General features: G+C 39.9%; 1 protein-coding gene across 1 annotated transcript; it reads left to right on the plus strand.

Annotated features, from left to right (window-relative positions):
• Positions 1-14,063: 14,063 nt before the first annotated feature.
• LOC142164060 (uncharacterized) lies at positions 14,064-15,598 on the plus strand. Its single transcript, XM_075221226.1, has 3 exons — positions 14,064-15,050; positions 15,147-15,289; positions 15,412-15,598. Exons 1-3 carry the CDS (start codon positions 14,064-14,066, stop codon positions 15,596-15,598), a joined length of 1,317 nt encoding a protein of 438 aa, XP_075077327.1.
• Positions 15,599-15,962: the final 364 nt, after the last annotated feature.

Genomic DNA, 15,962 nt, shown 5'->3' on the forward strand with positions numbered 1-15,962 from the left:
CCTTCTGGGTCAATTTGGTCAAAGGCGCTGCAATAGATGAGAAACCCTCCACAAAATAATATCCGGCCAAGCTGAGAAAGATACAAATCTTCTATCTTGTCTGGATCCACCTTAATTCCCTCAGTGGACACCACGTGCCCCAAGAACGCCACCGAACTAAGCCAAAACTCGCACTTGGAGAACTTGGCATAAAGATTCTCCTCCCTCAGCCGTTGTAGTATAACCCTCAAATGTTGTGCATGCTCCTCCTGGCTACGTGAGTACACCAGGATATCATCAATAAATACTATGACGAACGAGTTGAGATATGGCTGAAATACACTGTTCATCAGATGCATGAATGATGCTGGGGCGTTGGTTAGCCCGTAAGACATCACAAGGAACTCATAGTGACCATAGAGTGTTCTGAATGCCGTCTTCAGAATATCTGAGTCCCGAATCTTCAACTGGTGATACCCCGTCTTTAAAATATCCGAGTCCCGAATCTTCAACTGGTGATACCGAGACTTCAAATCGATCTTAGAGAACACCCTTGCTCCCAGAAGCTGGTCAAATAGATCATCAATACGCGGCAAAGGATACTTGTTCTTGATTGTAACTTTGTTCAACTGCCTATAGTCGATGCGCATCCGCATACTACCATCCTTCGTCTTTAAAAAACAGAACCGGTGAACCCAAAGACGACACACTAGGCCTAATAAATCCCTTATGAAGAAGTTCCTGAAGCTGCTCTTTCAGTTCCTTCAACTCTGTTGGTGCCGTGCAATATGGAGGGATAGAAATGGGTTGAGTGCCTGACACCAAGTCAATACCAAAATCAATAACCCTGTTGGGTGGCATGCCCGGCAGGTGTGCAGGAAATAAATCCGGAAAGTCTTCCACTACCGGAAAATAATCAATAGTAGGAGTATCAGCACTAATATCCCTCACAAAGGCCAAATAAGACAAACACCCCATCCCAACCATCCGTTGGGCCTTCAAATATGAAATCACTCTGCTGGGAACATGTTGACGGCCAATTTTGACCCTCCCTTTTAAAATTAATTTATTCACGCTTAACAATTTACGATAAATACTTTTGAAGTATTTTCTATTAATGAATATATATATTTTATAAATTAATTAAGTAATAATTTTAAAATTAATCATGTAGTACTGATATTGTGTAATTACAAATGTATTTACTATTTTAAAATATCTTTTGTATATACATTACATAGGTTTTATAATTTGAAAAAATTACTCCTTAATTTTCAATGAATTAGGTTACTATGTTAATATTTTAAAATTAGTGCTATAATTAAAAATATATGTTATTTATAGATAATTAATTAAAATAATTAGTAACATATAGTAATTATAATTTTACCATATTTTATTGAAATTGTTAAACTTATTTAAATTAATTTTAAGAGGGTTAAAAACTAAAAGGTTACAATTGCACTTTCTTCATTAAAAATGAAGTGGCTATTCATTAAATCAAAACCAGCCCAAATACCAAGCCCAATCCGGACCTGACCCAGTCCAAAGGTCCCATCTCAATCCAAGTTGGCAATCCATGCCTCTCCTTACGAACCAACCAGGTCACGCCACGTCACTCTCTATTCCCATTCACAAAACAAACACAAGCAATCTGAACTGTTGATTCAAATTATCAACGGCCACAAATTATCCCTATTTTCCATTTAATCTCGACCTAGTATTAGACATTATCTCAGCCGTTGGATCACACAGGTCCAACGGTCCCCGTATTTTCCCGGAATTGATTTTCTTAAATACGTAACACCTCGATTTATCAGGGTCATTGATCAAACAATCCAATGGCCCAGATCCCTTCCCTTGACTTTATCCTTAGAGACGCCCCAATACCCCAGAAACCCTAAATCATTTGTCACCTGCCCAACCGCCCTTCTTTCCCATTCTTCTCTCTTTTCTCTCGTCTGCCCCAACACTATCAATCAACAGACCTTGAACAAATTAGTGTAAAGTCGTGAAAGTAACTTCAAATCATCTCATTTGTCTCCCATATCCACGATTCTCGCTTAATATTTGCATGTTTCATTATCAAAATTCAAATCTCCCAAATCCAAACCCAAACCCTAGAAATGAAACCTCAAATCACAATTGACATTTCAAATCCATGGCATGCATGGTTGTTCATTTTGTTCATGTACTCCTGATCTCGTCATTCTTTTCATTTTCACCATTCAATTTCAAAATCCTTAATCGATGAAGTCAAACTAAAAGATGAAACTTCAACTCGCTATATTTCTTCTTTCGTCCTTTCAAATTGAAGCAAGAATGAGACGTTAGCTGGCTTCATCATTGATATTCGACACCTAGAGGTCAAATGCAATAACCTCTGGGTATTGGGGTTTTGACCGATGGTTTCTTATGCTTCAACGTTTAGCCTCTCATATCTCTCACACTCAGGTAAAATCGACACTGATTTCCCCTTTGTTCTCTCTGATTTTACCCAATTATGCTCACATCATCTACCATTTGTCGCATTCCAGTCACGATTTTGAATCTGTTAAACCTTAGAGCCTTAAATGGTACTATTAATAGGACCTTTAATGTTCTCATCTACAACAACCTAACACAAAAGGACATACATAGATACGAACACACTAAGCACACAAAAAGAAAATACTAAGAAAATTAGGATTTCTAGTCGTAGTTCTCTTACTGTTTTCCCTCTCTATTGTCGAGTTTTTTTGCTAGTTCAAGCTCTAAGATTCTGGGATCTTGAGGAACAAAAAGAATTTGTTTGGTCTGATGCCCTTAAGAAGGTCAGCATATTTCTCTCCCTTTTTCTTTTTGTTCATCTATCTAAATGATTTAGATATGTCAAGTTAAGTTCTGTAGATTATAATTATTCTGTATGTGTTTGACATGTTTGATATTTATGCTTTGTTAGTTTGACGACCTTTTATGGTCAACTTGTTCTGTTATGATTCTTTAAAGTGATAATCGATTAAGTCCTTGATAATTGTTGATCTTTGTTCTGATTTACAGTCTCCATGCCTAAATTCTTATATGTTTATGTTCAATACAAACTTCATAGTTCTTAGTGACTTGCAATAAACTCATCTATGTCTTATTGCACTTCTATATTGTTTTGAGTTTTGGAAGCTGAGTTTACCACGTGATAGTTATGACTGAAATGAAACCTGAACTAAGATGACTTATATTCCCTTGCTTCTTAACCTTAAGTTTGAACTTAAGATGTCAAAATACTTCCCTTTCTCCTTGTGTTTGTTAAACTGTTTCTGAGTTACCACTATAGTCTTTACTTTGTTTCATTATTATCATTGTTAAACCAATCATATATGTTCATGTTTTCCCTTCACTAATGATACTGATGTGATCTTCACTTCTGCATGTCATTCCCTACATCCTATTTTTTTTATGATCGTGTTCATTATTTGGTAATATTAACTGGTATACATGTAAAAGTTTAACGAGTCTATATTACTTAACTAAGTTGAAAGAATCCAATTGTTTAGATGCTCTTCTTCTCTGTATTTGTATCTACTAACTTTGAGGGTAATATCTAGGTTGTCACTATTACTTTTTCATGATCACACTCAACTGTTGTATGCATTTGTAGGAAATTATCTTATTTTCATCAAACTGTCCTATTCTCATGAATCTTTGTTGTATATATATATTCTCCGAAAGTTAAGCTATCTTCCTCTTCACATGAAAGTCATGATCTTGTTTGGATAAAGTCAACTGGTAATTGCTGCATAACTAAGTTTGTTTGACCCCATGATTAGTTGAGATCTTTATATACACGTGTAATTCAAAACATGTGCAGTACACCCCTGTCATTAATCTTTTAAGCCCTTGTTGATTTTGTTAAGTTTGCATGGATCTATTATTAATTTATCTGCCATGAAGAAGGGACTTAGACACTATGTTATAATCAAGTGGCCATTTTAGGTGTTGAAGCATGATCCCTTCATACCTATATGCTGAACTAGATTTATGTTTGAGTTTGAACTTGTTTTGATGCAATGTTTTCCATCTCCTTTTTTACCAACATGTTGATTTGGTTCTGTAATTGGTTATGTAATGTGCAAAGTTCCCCTGCTTATATGAGGTCACTGTCTCACTCACCGTACCTTTATGTAGTTGATTAAATATTATAAGCATCTTTGCTTAACTTTGTAACACCATGTTCTATCTTGGGTTATGCTCAGTCCTCCTCTTTATCGTTAACCTAAAGTTGAACTTGACTCTCAAACCTTATAAAGTCCATTTGTTGATATTATCTGAACATATTGACTTGCTAATACTGTTAGAAGCATGACCCTGTTGAGACCTTAGGGTGCCATTTTTGAACATGATGAGAGTTTAATCCCATTCCTGATGACCTTGATAACCTCTTTGTAACAAAGGCTGACCATGAATGTTGGTTTGAATCTTCATTGATGATCTTTAAGGTTCCAAGTAATGCTATTATTACCTGTTTGAATATGTTGTGCCTTAATGATTCATTCCTGCAACAGTATGATTATGAAACTTCTTTTTATCTATATGTATTCTGAAGTCAGTCCCCCCCATTAGGTTAACTTTATATGTGTTCCTTATTAAGTATCAAAGTAATATATATTCCCTTGTATTATTTTCATTAAGAGGAAAGTATATATTTTGTGGTAAGTAATATTTTAGTATTTAGTTTGTATTGGAAGGGGCTCATTGGCACTTAAACCCGTAAGAAAAATATGTCGTCAGTGATTAAGGGTATTTAGGAGCGGAATTCAACTTTAGGTTGGGCTGTCCTCCTCGGCACAAGCATTATCCTGGGCCTTGAGTCCCTTGGGAACTTTGAAGTGTCGGGGGATCCAAAGGGAGCATCGACCTTAAGTGGGACTCCCTCCTTAGCTCTTAATTCGTTGACGCATCCAGTTCTTTAAGGGTTTAGTGTTTAATAACAACGAAAGGTTTCCAATGTAAATTATTTTCTAAGTAAAGCTATCACATTAATATATAATTTCCTCTACCATATTAATCATATTCTTGCTTCAATTATCTGTTTGTGTATTTGTCATGTACATCAAAGTATGATCTATAGTTAGAATATGCTAAATATATTGAATATGTGTCTAATGACTTTCTTATTCTTTTAACATGTACATCTGTTTGGGCCTCTGAGTTCCTGATGAACTCAGGCCCAGCTCCAGCCTTATTGCATTTCGTCGAGGAGCCCAAAGTCAACTGTATTCGCGTTTCCTTACTGCTAGGCCTACCTTCTTGAGGCCCAATCACAGAATACAGTCCTCTTTCCCTCAACTCTTTATCGTTATTTACTATCTCGTTAGTGCAATTCACTGTTTCTGTTAGTTTAAAATTAATGTTAGTTGTATTTGTTATGTCTTTATTATTGTTGTATTTCTCATGTATATAACACTCATATATTAGATCACATGCTTTTCTTTTATGCTTTAGTATCATATAAACTTAGGCAAGCCTTAAACAATATAGGATTTAAAAGGGAAATTAGTTTGAAGTAGATCCTTAACTCACTAATTATAATCTGCTCGCACATTATTATGTTTTTCGCTCACCTTTCTCTCCTTTAAAGATTTTTAAAATCCAGAACTTAGCAAAACAACAACTCTATTTCAAAAGGAAAAATCAGATCTCAGCTTCATTTTAAAAAAAAAATCAGAACTTCAAGAACTGTCTCCCTTAAGGAATTTTCGGTAAAATAACATCTTTTTTGAAAACCCTCCGAATCTGAGGTAATTTTAGGCTCACTTTCTTGGATAACATCTTTTTAGAGTTATGTAAATAACAATCCTCCAAATAAAAGTATTTTCATAACTCAATCTCTTTTATAAACTTATAAAATCTAGATCACTTATTTACCAATTTCAAGACTCTTTTAAAATATCTTATGAACCTCTTTATAAACTCATATCCCTTTAGGACCCCGCATTCTTTCTATCAATATCATACTTAGGTTAGGTATACTGTAAGCAACATTCCTTATCACTGGTCAAAGTATTTTATAAATATTTGATCCCAAACTTAGTCTAAGACCTATGGAGCTACCTCAGATAGATTTTAAGGAGTGCATAATACCTTCCCCTTAGAAGAACAATACCCCTTACCCATAATCTCACCGGTTAGTAGACTAATAAATACCATGACTTAGTAATTAAATAGGTACCCTAGTATACCTTTAAATATTAGGTGGAGACTCTCTTTTATCAACAACAGAGGAACCACAAGTTGAAGTTTATCTTGACTAGCGCAAAATAGGGTGCAACAACATGGCGACTCTGCTGGGGATACACACTTAGGTTCTGACCTTAGTAGATTTAGACTAATTTGGCTTCTAGATTTATTTGTACATTGCTTTGATTATGATCTAAATTGCAATTACATACTTACATGCCTTATGTGCTCCTTACAATTATCTTCTTACTTTGCTATATTGCTGCTACACCCTTGTTTGTTACTGTTCAATATATATTGTCATCACATCTCTTCCAATAAAGTCTTGGCCTTATACTATCACACATAATGGAAAGTGAGGTTTGTCTTTTACACCCCTTCGAACTTTCTTTTTAAAACTCTCTAGTTTCAGAGAATGGATTTGTCAGGTCAACTGACATAACTTCTCGCAGTCCTCGGTCCAATTCAAAAGTATAGGTCATACTGCATAAACCTTAGGTGAGTTGGTCCCTGGAACCAACACACAATTAGGAAAGCCACCTTGATGTCAACGGGTCATGCACCCAACGACATAATTTCTGTGGAAAGACAAACAAACTTGACAAGACACTTATAGATCTGAAGCAAACACTTACCCAAATATTTATTTCTACCCACCTCAGAAAATGGAAATCAACCAGAACATCCCTGAAATTAGCATGGTAATGGGAGCACCACATAAGCTAAAACAATGGTGGAAGAATATTCGTCGGGAGCACGGAAACGAAGTTCGGATGCACCTAGGGGCATTAACTGCATTGATGAACATCCGAGCAGACAGGGTGCTCACTCGCTTATTGATAGAATTTTGGGATCCAGCTAAAGTGGTGTTCAAATTTGCTGACTGTGAGCTGGAACCGACGTTGGAGGAAGTCACAAGTTTTACGGAGCTTCCATTCAACGGAAGAAAGCCAGTGCTGCCAGTTACTATGCTCGGTTATCGGTTCTTAGATGCTCTAGGTCTTACCAATAGCAGAAGTCTCAAAAGTATCGAGGATGGATGGGTGAGCCTCGACCAAATGTTCGACAAGTTTGGGCACCTTGAAAGCTACAAATGGTATTCAAGGGAGTTTCAATGAGACCAGGCGACGCGAGAGAGTCTCAGGCCTATCACTTTTGCAATGGCACTATTGGGATTATTGGTCTTCCCACAGAGAAGGGGTCGTATCAATATCAACCTATTACTAGTGGTCCTGGCAACCTTCCGTGGCAATCTTCAAGCTACTTTGATGCCGATGGTGTTAGCCGAGATGCTGAGAGCCTTATCCATATGTGCACGGGGATACAATATTTTCAAAGGATGCAACTTGCTGCTTTAGATTTGGGCTACTGAACACTTCGTCCAACTGGATCTCTCCATATAGGCAAGAAGAATGGAGGTAAACATTGACCAATCTGACATGAGAATGGATCAACTGGAAACTCTCTTGGTTAGGTGGAAGGGAAATCTTGTGGACTCCCCAAAAGTACTTCATTGAGGTAATCAGATTAGAAGGCATTCAACCATACTCACCTCTGCGGGTCCTCAGATAATTTGTGATGATCCAAGATGTGCCTCTATGGACAAGGACGACGCTATACGAGGATGACTACAACGGCCAGATTCCAATTCCCAAGATAAGGAAACTGCAAAAAGAGTGGAAGGACTAGGTAACAATGCCTAAGGGTCAAAATTCATGGGTGTACCCCCGAGTACTACATCTGGATTAACGAAGAAGAAGAACTGGCCCACCCGAGCAGAGAGGGTATAGCTTGGTTAGAGGATATGGTGGTTGCTTTGTAGATTTACCATGAGATCCTGCCACATTATCTTGTGACCATATCAATGCATCGTCAGGTGGTCCCGAGATCCATTGACCATATGTTACCACCGACTGAAGAGGATGATCGGGTAGTAGAATGCATCCAAATAAAGTCAAGCACAGAACCAGAAGAATATCTATAAGTGGAGTCTGAATTCAACGATGATGAAGAAGAGTTTGAGGAAGACCTGGAGGAGGATCAGGAAGAGGAGCCAGAAGAAGAGAAGGGTACAGGAAGTGACCCAGGGGATGGTTATTAGAATTGGTTGATTTCCCCTCATTTCCCTACTTTGTACCTTTATCCCCAGTTCTCTCTTTTACTTTCCAAAGGGCAAGTTGTCTAAGCCCATGCAACTCTATGATGTAATCCTTGTTCCTGCTTGTATCAGTCTAAATTATCAATGAAAACAAATTGCTTCAGATCTAAATGTGCCAAGTCTAAATGTCTGTCAAACATCTGCGAATTAGGCCTACCTCTGGAAATGAGAGGTCCCTGCGAATTTAGGAACACGCTAGTTTATAATGCACGAATTGCCTGCTCTATGTTATTTTCTGCCCATATAAAAATGAAGAGACTCACTCTTGCTCTTTTTATTTTCTTTTTCTTATTTTCTTTTGCTTTATTATTAATCCCCCAAAAAGAAAGTTGATTTGCGTCGACTAAAACTGGCGGAGCCACCATACAATTCTAAGGGAAATATGTCAGATACAGAAGACCCAACTGAACATGCTCTGGTCGTAGCCGACAGCCCGGGGCGATCAGGGGAAAATGATAGTACTAGGAATGATGAGCATGTGGCCAGGATGGCACAAGAAATGGAATCCTTGAGGGAGGAGGTACAACATATCAGAGAATTTGCGCACCTAGTCGTGACAACACTTCCTGAACCACCCAGATTCCCTTCTTTGGATTCACTCCCAGATCATTTTCCTTCAATATCACACCAAAACAACAACACTCCAACCTCAAACCCCACTACTCAAGTCATACTTCCAGTAACCCCCGCAAACCCACCAAATCCCCCTATTCACACTCCTTACATACCATAATACCCTCAGACATCATAGAACCTACCTATTAGCATACCTGTGGCACATGATGCTACTCACGAGCGGTACATTTCCCCTGTATATGCCATTACCGAACCTACCTTTACAGCACCCGTCACGATGAAGGAGCCACATGAGATCAATAAATGCGCCAAGATGGAAAGAGAAGCCAGTCGTAAGGAAGAAGAGTCGGTATCTGAGCAGTTGCAAATGTTGTGAAAGCAAATGAAGAGTCTCCAAGTTGCCTGAGGAAGTGAAAGCCTAGAGTATGATGACCTGTGTATTTACCCAGATGTGTATATGCCAATAGGGTTCAAACCTCCAAAATTCGATGGGACAGGGGACCCTCATGCATATCTGAGGGCATATTGCGACAAGTTGGTTGGAGTGGAGAGGAGTAAGAAACTGAGGATGAAATTATTTATAAGGAGTCTAACTGGAGAATCACTCATCTGGTATACCCGACAGTACTCGCAAAATTGGAGAACTTGGCAAGATATGGTGGAGGACTTCATGAACCATTTTCGATTCAATATAGAGATCACTCCTGATCAGTTCGCGCTGGTGAACCTATAGAAAAAAACATCCGAGTCATTTCAAGAATATGTATGATGGTGGAGGACAGAGGGTGCCAGGACATAACCACCGCTGGACGATAGTGAACTAACCAAGTACTTCATCTGAGCCTAAGAGGGAATATACTTTGAAAAGATGATGGGGATGATGGGTCAAAATTTCTCCGAGCTGGTTAAGATAGGGATTCCTTAGAAGAGGGCATAAAATCTGGTAAAGTGCAATCTATTGCAGAACTGCAAGCGGCTAGCAAGGCCATCCAGTCAGGATCAATCGGTAGCGGGAAGAAAAAGAAAGAAGAGGTCTCAACAATCGTCCCCTACTATCAAACTAACCCATCTCATGGAAGCAACTCGTACTCCCCAACCAACCACTCACCACTACCCACTTACTTCCAGTCTATAATACCCAACCATACTACCACCCTCAACCACAATACAACCCTCCTCAAGCCAACAACAACCAAAACCCACAACGACCATATGCTCTTATCCAAACCACTACTCACCAAAACCGACATGTGTATGCACCACGTCCTCATCCCAAAATTGAAGAAAGGGGTCCCAGATCCTATGCCCTGAATGCTGAGCCTCTAGCCTAATTGTTTGAAAGGTTGAGAAGAGCAAGATTGATACACCCAATCGAAGGAAGGGTTCCTAAACATCCCTCAAAATATTTTGATGCCACTAAGAGATGGGTGTATCATTCCAATGTACCGGGGCACGATACTGAAGACTGTTTCAATATGAAAAATGAAATTGAAACCCTTATCAAGAGCGGAGCCATCTTGTGCACTCCAGCACCACCTAATGTGAACTGCAACCCATTGCCAAATCATTGAAACCAGGGAGTCAACATTGTCACATTAGACAAAGAATACGACCTGAAGGGAACTATTGTCACTATAGGGAATGCAGAAGCCGCAAGGATCCCTCCTTAAAAGGCCCCCATCATTATAGTACAACTAAAGCCTACAATGACCGTTCAAACTTATCCGCATGAACCTGCCAATGCTACTCGGGGTGAAGAAGATCGGGAATACAAAACCGTCCCATGGACCTATCAGCAAAAGGGAAAAGATAAAATGATAGACTCTGCCGCAGCCCATGGTATGACTAGGTCTGGAAGATGCTATGACCCTGATGAGGTCAATCGAGAAAATAAATGGAGAGAAAAAATTCCAATGAGAAAAATAACAGACCTAGAAGCCACGGAGTTTTGGAAAAGGATGTCGAGTAAAAAGTATTCCGTGGAAGAGCAGTTAAAGAAAACTCTAGCACAGATATCCATTATGGATCTATTAATGAGTTTTGATAGCCATGAGAACGCTTTGTTAAAAGTTCTAAGTGGGGTAAGTGTACCAAGTAATACCACCAACGAGGCATTGTCCACGATAATTGGGAAAATGGTAGAAGCAAACATGATCACTTTCAGAGGAGACGAACTTCATGTGGAAGGCGCAAGTCACAACAAGGCTCTTCACATCACTGTCAAATGTGGGGACAAGTTGGTTTCTTGAGTGCTGGTAGATGGAGGATCAAGAGTCAACATTTCCCCGCTCTCCACCATGCGGGAGTTGGGAATTCATTAGAGGGAGGTCAAGGAAAGCCACGTAAGGGTGAGGGCCTTTGACGGTTCGCAAAAGGATATTTTTGGGGAAATTCATCTAACCTTGTAAATCAGGCCGGTCGACTTTCCAGTGCTATTTCAAGTGATGGACATCTCCTCTTCTTATAATTTGCTGCTAGGCAGGCCCTGGACACATATGGCAGGGGTCGTGCCATCTACCTTGCACCAATGCATAAAATTCGAGTGGGGATGCCAGGAGATCATGGTCCACGGCGAGTAGGGTCACTCCGCCTATTTGGAGTATGCTATCCCATTCATTGAGGGGCTAGACGGAGTCGCCTTCCACGCTGTAAAATCATGCAAACTACTGAGGAAGAGAAGACTGAATAGCATTTGGGAATGCAATCGTCGTACAGATCTAAGATGGCCATGAGGGAGATGATGAAATATGGATATAGGCCAAGAACAGGGTTGGGAACCAAGTTAGATGGGATTATAGAGCCAATTGAACACAATGGGCATAAAGGAAGGGCTGGCATACGATATCAACCTTTGAAAGGGAAAACTTGCACTGTTAGCCTCGGCAAAAAGGTTTTTGCGCCAGAGCATATTGTAAGTCCGCGACAGAGTTCAACACCCGAAGATGATATCATCGTTTGGATGGGAATGTTGTTCGTGAATATGATTGAAGAATGCTCTGAAGGAGCTGACATTAAGACACCGGCCGTCAAGGATGCCGAACCAGGGAAAGATCTACAGAATTGGATAGCCACTCCATCTTTGGTTCACCGCGAGTTTTGGTAGAATGGAACTGTTAAACTTTTATTTTGAAAGAGCATAGTCAATTGAGGCATGTACCGTATATGTACCATTTTGTCATTTGCCTTTTGTGAACGCTTAAGACGTTCCCCTTTTGATGAAATAACAAGAATCTTTTTCCTAAATATAGCTATTTATTTTACTGCTTTATTTATACCTAGCTTTTCTTTTCAGTAATCAAACCAATAAAAAACCGCGTTCCGCGATTATGACATATAACGAAACCGCTAAGCGCAATGATCCGGATTATGAGGAATATGACGTGAGTATGATTACAGACAATCTCCTGCAGGAGATTGAACAGCTGGAGAGTCAGAAGAAGCCCAACCTCGAAGAAAAGGAAGTAGTCAATCTTGGAAGCAAACAAGACGTGAAAGAAACCAGAATCAACATTAAGCTAGAAGCCGAGCATAAGGAAAAAATGATTGAGCTCCTCCGATAGTACATCGACGTGTTTGCACGGTCCTATGATGACATGTCAGGATTAAGCACTGACATTGTCTAGCATCGACTACCCACTGACCCTACCAGACCGCCGGTCAAGCAGAAGCCCAGGAAGTTCAAACCTCATTTAAGTCTAAGGATAAAGGAAGAGGTGACCAAACAAATAGAAGCAAATATAGTAAGGGTCACCAACTATACAAGCTGGTTGGAAAATATCGTCCCAGTGCCCAAAAAGGACAGAAAGATCCAAATATGTGTGGATTACTGGGATCTTAACAAAGCTAGTACAAAGGACGATTTCCCCTTGCCAAATATCCACATTCTCATCGACAACTGTGCGAAGCACGAACTGCAGTCATTTATGCATTGTTTTGCTGGATACCACCAAATCTTAATGCACGAGGAAGACGGAGAGAAGACAACTTTCACCACACCTTTAGGAGTCTACTGTTACAGGGTTATGCCGTTCGGTCTCAAGAATGCCGGTGCCACCTACATGAGGGTCATGACAACCCTTTTTCACGACATGATTCATAAGGAGATTGAACAGTATGTGGATGATGTCATCATAAAATCTCGAAAGAGTTTAGAGCAGTTGGAAGACTTGAGGAAATTTTCCGAATGTCTGCGAAGATACAGTTTGAAGTTGAATCCAGTAAAGTGCGCGTTTGGATTCCCCGTATTAGGTTTTATTGTAAGCATGAAGGGGATAGAGTTGGACCCATCAAAAATCAAGGCCATCTAGGACTTACCACCACCAAAGAGCAAGAAAGATTTTATGAGTTTCTTGGGAAGAATGAATTATATCAGTCACTTCATAGCCCAGTCCATGGTAATTTGTGAACCCATTTTTAAGCTACTAAAGAAGGATGCCGCCATGAAATGGACAATGTAGTTCCAGCAAGCGTTTGACATAATCAAAGAGTATCTTTCAAACTCGCCAGCGCTGGTTCCCCTAGAACCAGGGAAACCATTGTTGATATATTTGTCAGTCTTGGACAACGCCTTCGGTTGTGTGTTGAGACTGCATGGCAAAACTGGGAGACAGGAGCAGACCATCTACTACTTAAACAAGAAGTTGACACCATGCGAGGCCCAGGACACTTTGATAGAATGCACTTGTTGTGCTCTAACTTGGATTGCTCAAAATCTAAGGAATTACATGTCGGCATACACCACACATTTTATATCTCGTCTCGACCCGCTCAAGTACATATTTCAGAAGCTAATGCCTACCGAAAAGTTAGCTAAATGGCAAATTCTCCTAAGCGAATTTGACATTGTGTACATAGCTCAGAAGGCTACCAAAGGACAAGCTTTAGACGACCACCTTGCTGAGAATCCAGTGGATAGGGATTACAAACCACTTACCATGTATTTCCCCGATGAAGAAGTACTATTTGCCGGGGAAGATATTGCAGAATTATACCCTGGGTGGAGGATGTTTTTCGATGGAGCAGCAAACTTCAAAGGAGTTGAGATTGGGGTAGTCCTGATTTCAGAATCTAGATAAAACTATCCAGCATCGGCAAAGATAAGATTGCCTTGTACCAATAATATGGCTGAGTACGAGGCATGCATCATTGGAATCAAAATGGCAGTCGAGATGAACATCAAAGAACGTTTGGTCATAGGAGATTCCTATTGCTGATACACAAAGTCCAAGGAGAATGGTCAACTAAGAATGTCAAAATACTGTCGTACCTGCACTGCATGAAGGAGCTGTGCAAGAAGTTCACAAAGATTGAGTTCAAACACGTCCCCAGAATTAAGAACGAGTTCGCCGACGCCCTTGCGACCTTATCATCCATGATTCAACATGCCTATTGCTTCCATGGGAATGAAGAACCAGATGGTAAACCTTGGTATCACGACATCAAGAAGTTCCTTGCGACCCAGGAGTACCCAGAAAATGCTACTAATGGTCAGAAGCGAGCCCTCAGGAGGTTGGTAAACCACTTTTTCCTCAATGCGGAAGTCTTATACAGGAGGACCCCAGACATAGGTTTGCTGAGATGTGTAGATGCTGCAGAAGTAACCGAACTGTTGGAAGAAATACATGCAGGGACATGCGAACCCCACATGAATGAGTTCACATTATCCAAAAAGATTTTGAGAGCTAGATACTTTTGGATGACAATGGAAAACCACAACATCCACTATGTGCAGAAGTGTCACAAGTGCCAGATTCACGGAGATTTCATTCGGGTTCCACCAAATGAGTTAAATGTAATGGGCTCACCCTGGCCTTTCATCGCATGGGGCATGGACGTGATAGGACCCATAGAGACTGCAATGTCAAATGGACATCGTTTCATCTTGGTAGCCATCGATTATTTCACCAAATGTGTCGAAGCATCTACTTACAAGGTTATCACAAAGAATGTAGTAGTAGATTTTGTCCGTAACAACATCGTTTGCAGATTTGGAATACCAGAATCTATCATCACTGACAATGCCGCTAACCTCAATAGCAACCTCATAAGGGAAATCTACGAGAAGTTCATAATCGTTCACCATAATTCCACAGCTTACAGACCACAAATAAATGGGGCAGTCGAGGCACCTAACAAGAATATCAAGAGGATTCTGCGAAAGATAGTGGACAATCACAAACAATGGCATGAGAAATTACCTTTCGCTTTATTAGGTTACCAGACTACCATGAGAATATCTACTAGGGCAACGCCATATATGTTGGTATACGACACTGAAGCAGTGATACCTGTAGAAGTCAAAATACTGTCCTTAAGAGTTATTCATGAAGCAAATTTGGACGATGCAGAGTGGATACGCGTCAGGCAAGAATAGCTCATGCTCATTGATGAGAAAATAATGGATGCAGTATGGCATGGCCAGCTATACCAAAACAGGATGGCTAGTGAATTTAACAAAAGAGTGAAGCCTCTCCAATTCTCACCAGGCAGTTTGTTCTGAATAAAATCTTTCCCCATCAAGAAGAAGCTAAAGGGAAGTTTCCACCGAACTGGCAAGGTCCTTACGTGTTCCACAGAGCACTGTCTGGTGGAGCTCTAATCTTAGTAGAAATGGATGAAAGAGTCAGCACGAAGCCGATCATCTCGGACGCAATCAAGAGATATTATACCTGAAGACAAATAGAGTTCGGTTTCTCTACCCCTTTCTCTTGTAATAGAAAAACCAAATATCATTTTTTTATGTTGTTAAGGAACTACGCCAACTTTATTTCCTCAGAAAGGAATATATAGTCAATCCTCATTGGATTCAGTTGTCTTTTGTAATTGAACTACGTTCAAGCTTGATTTCACTTGGATACGTAGGTTGTCTTAGTCAGACTCGGCCATTTGCATTTCTTAATCTCATCATTTTGCATCTGTTGTAATTGAACTACATTCCGACCTGATTTCGTTTTGGATACGTAGGCTGCCTAAGTCAGGCTCGGTCATTTCGTTACATTTTATCATTATCCCACGAACTACGTTCAGACGTGATTCC

The sequence above is a fragment of the Nicotiana tabacum genome, chromosome 9, assembly GCF_000715075.1.
Source record: "Nicotiana tabacum cultivar K326 chromosome 9, ASM71507v2, whole genome shotgun sequence".
Classification (NCBI taxonomy): domain Eukaryota; kingdom Viridiplantae; phylum Streptophyta; class Magnoliopsida; order Solanales; family Solanaceae; genus Nicotiana; species Nicotiana tabacum.

Bases quoted from the DNA above. Each gene is read 5' to 3' on its own strand.
- LOC142164060 (XM_075221226.1), top strand. From the start codon at position 14,064: ATGCATCATTGGAATCAAAATGGCAGTCGAGATGAACATCAAAGAACG. The intron at 15,051-15,146 runs GCACCTAACAAG...TTAGGTTACCAG, and splicing joins AAATAAATGGGGCAGTCGAG to ACTACCATGAGAATATCTAC. The intron at 15,290-15,411 runs GCAAGAATAGCT...AATTCTCACCAG, and splicing joins GCAGAGTGGATACGCGTCAG to GCAGTTTGTTCTGAATAAAA.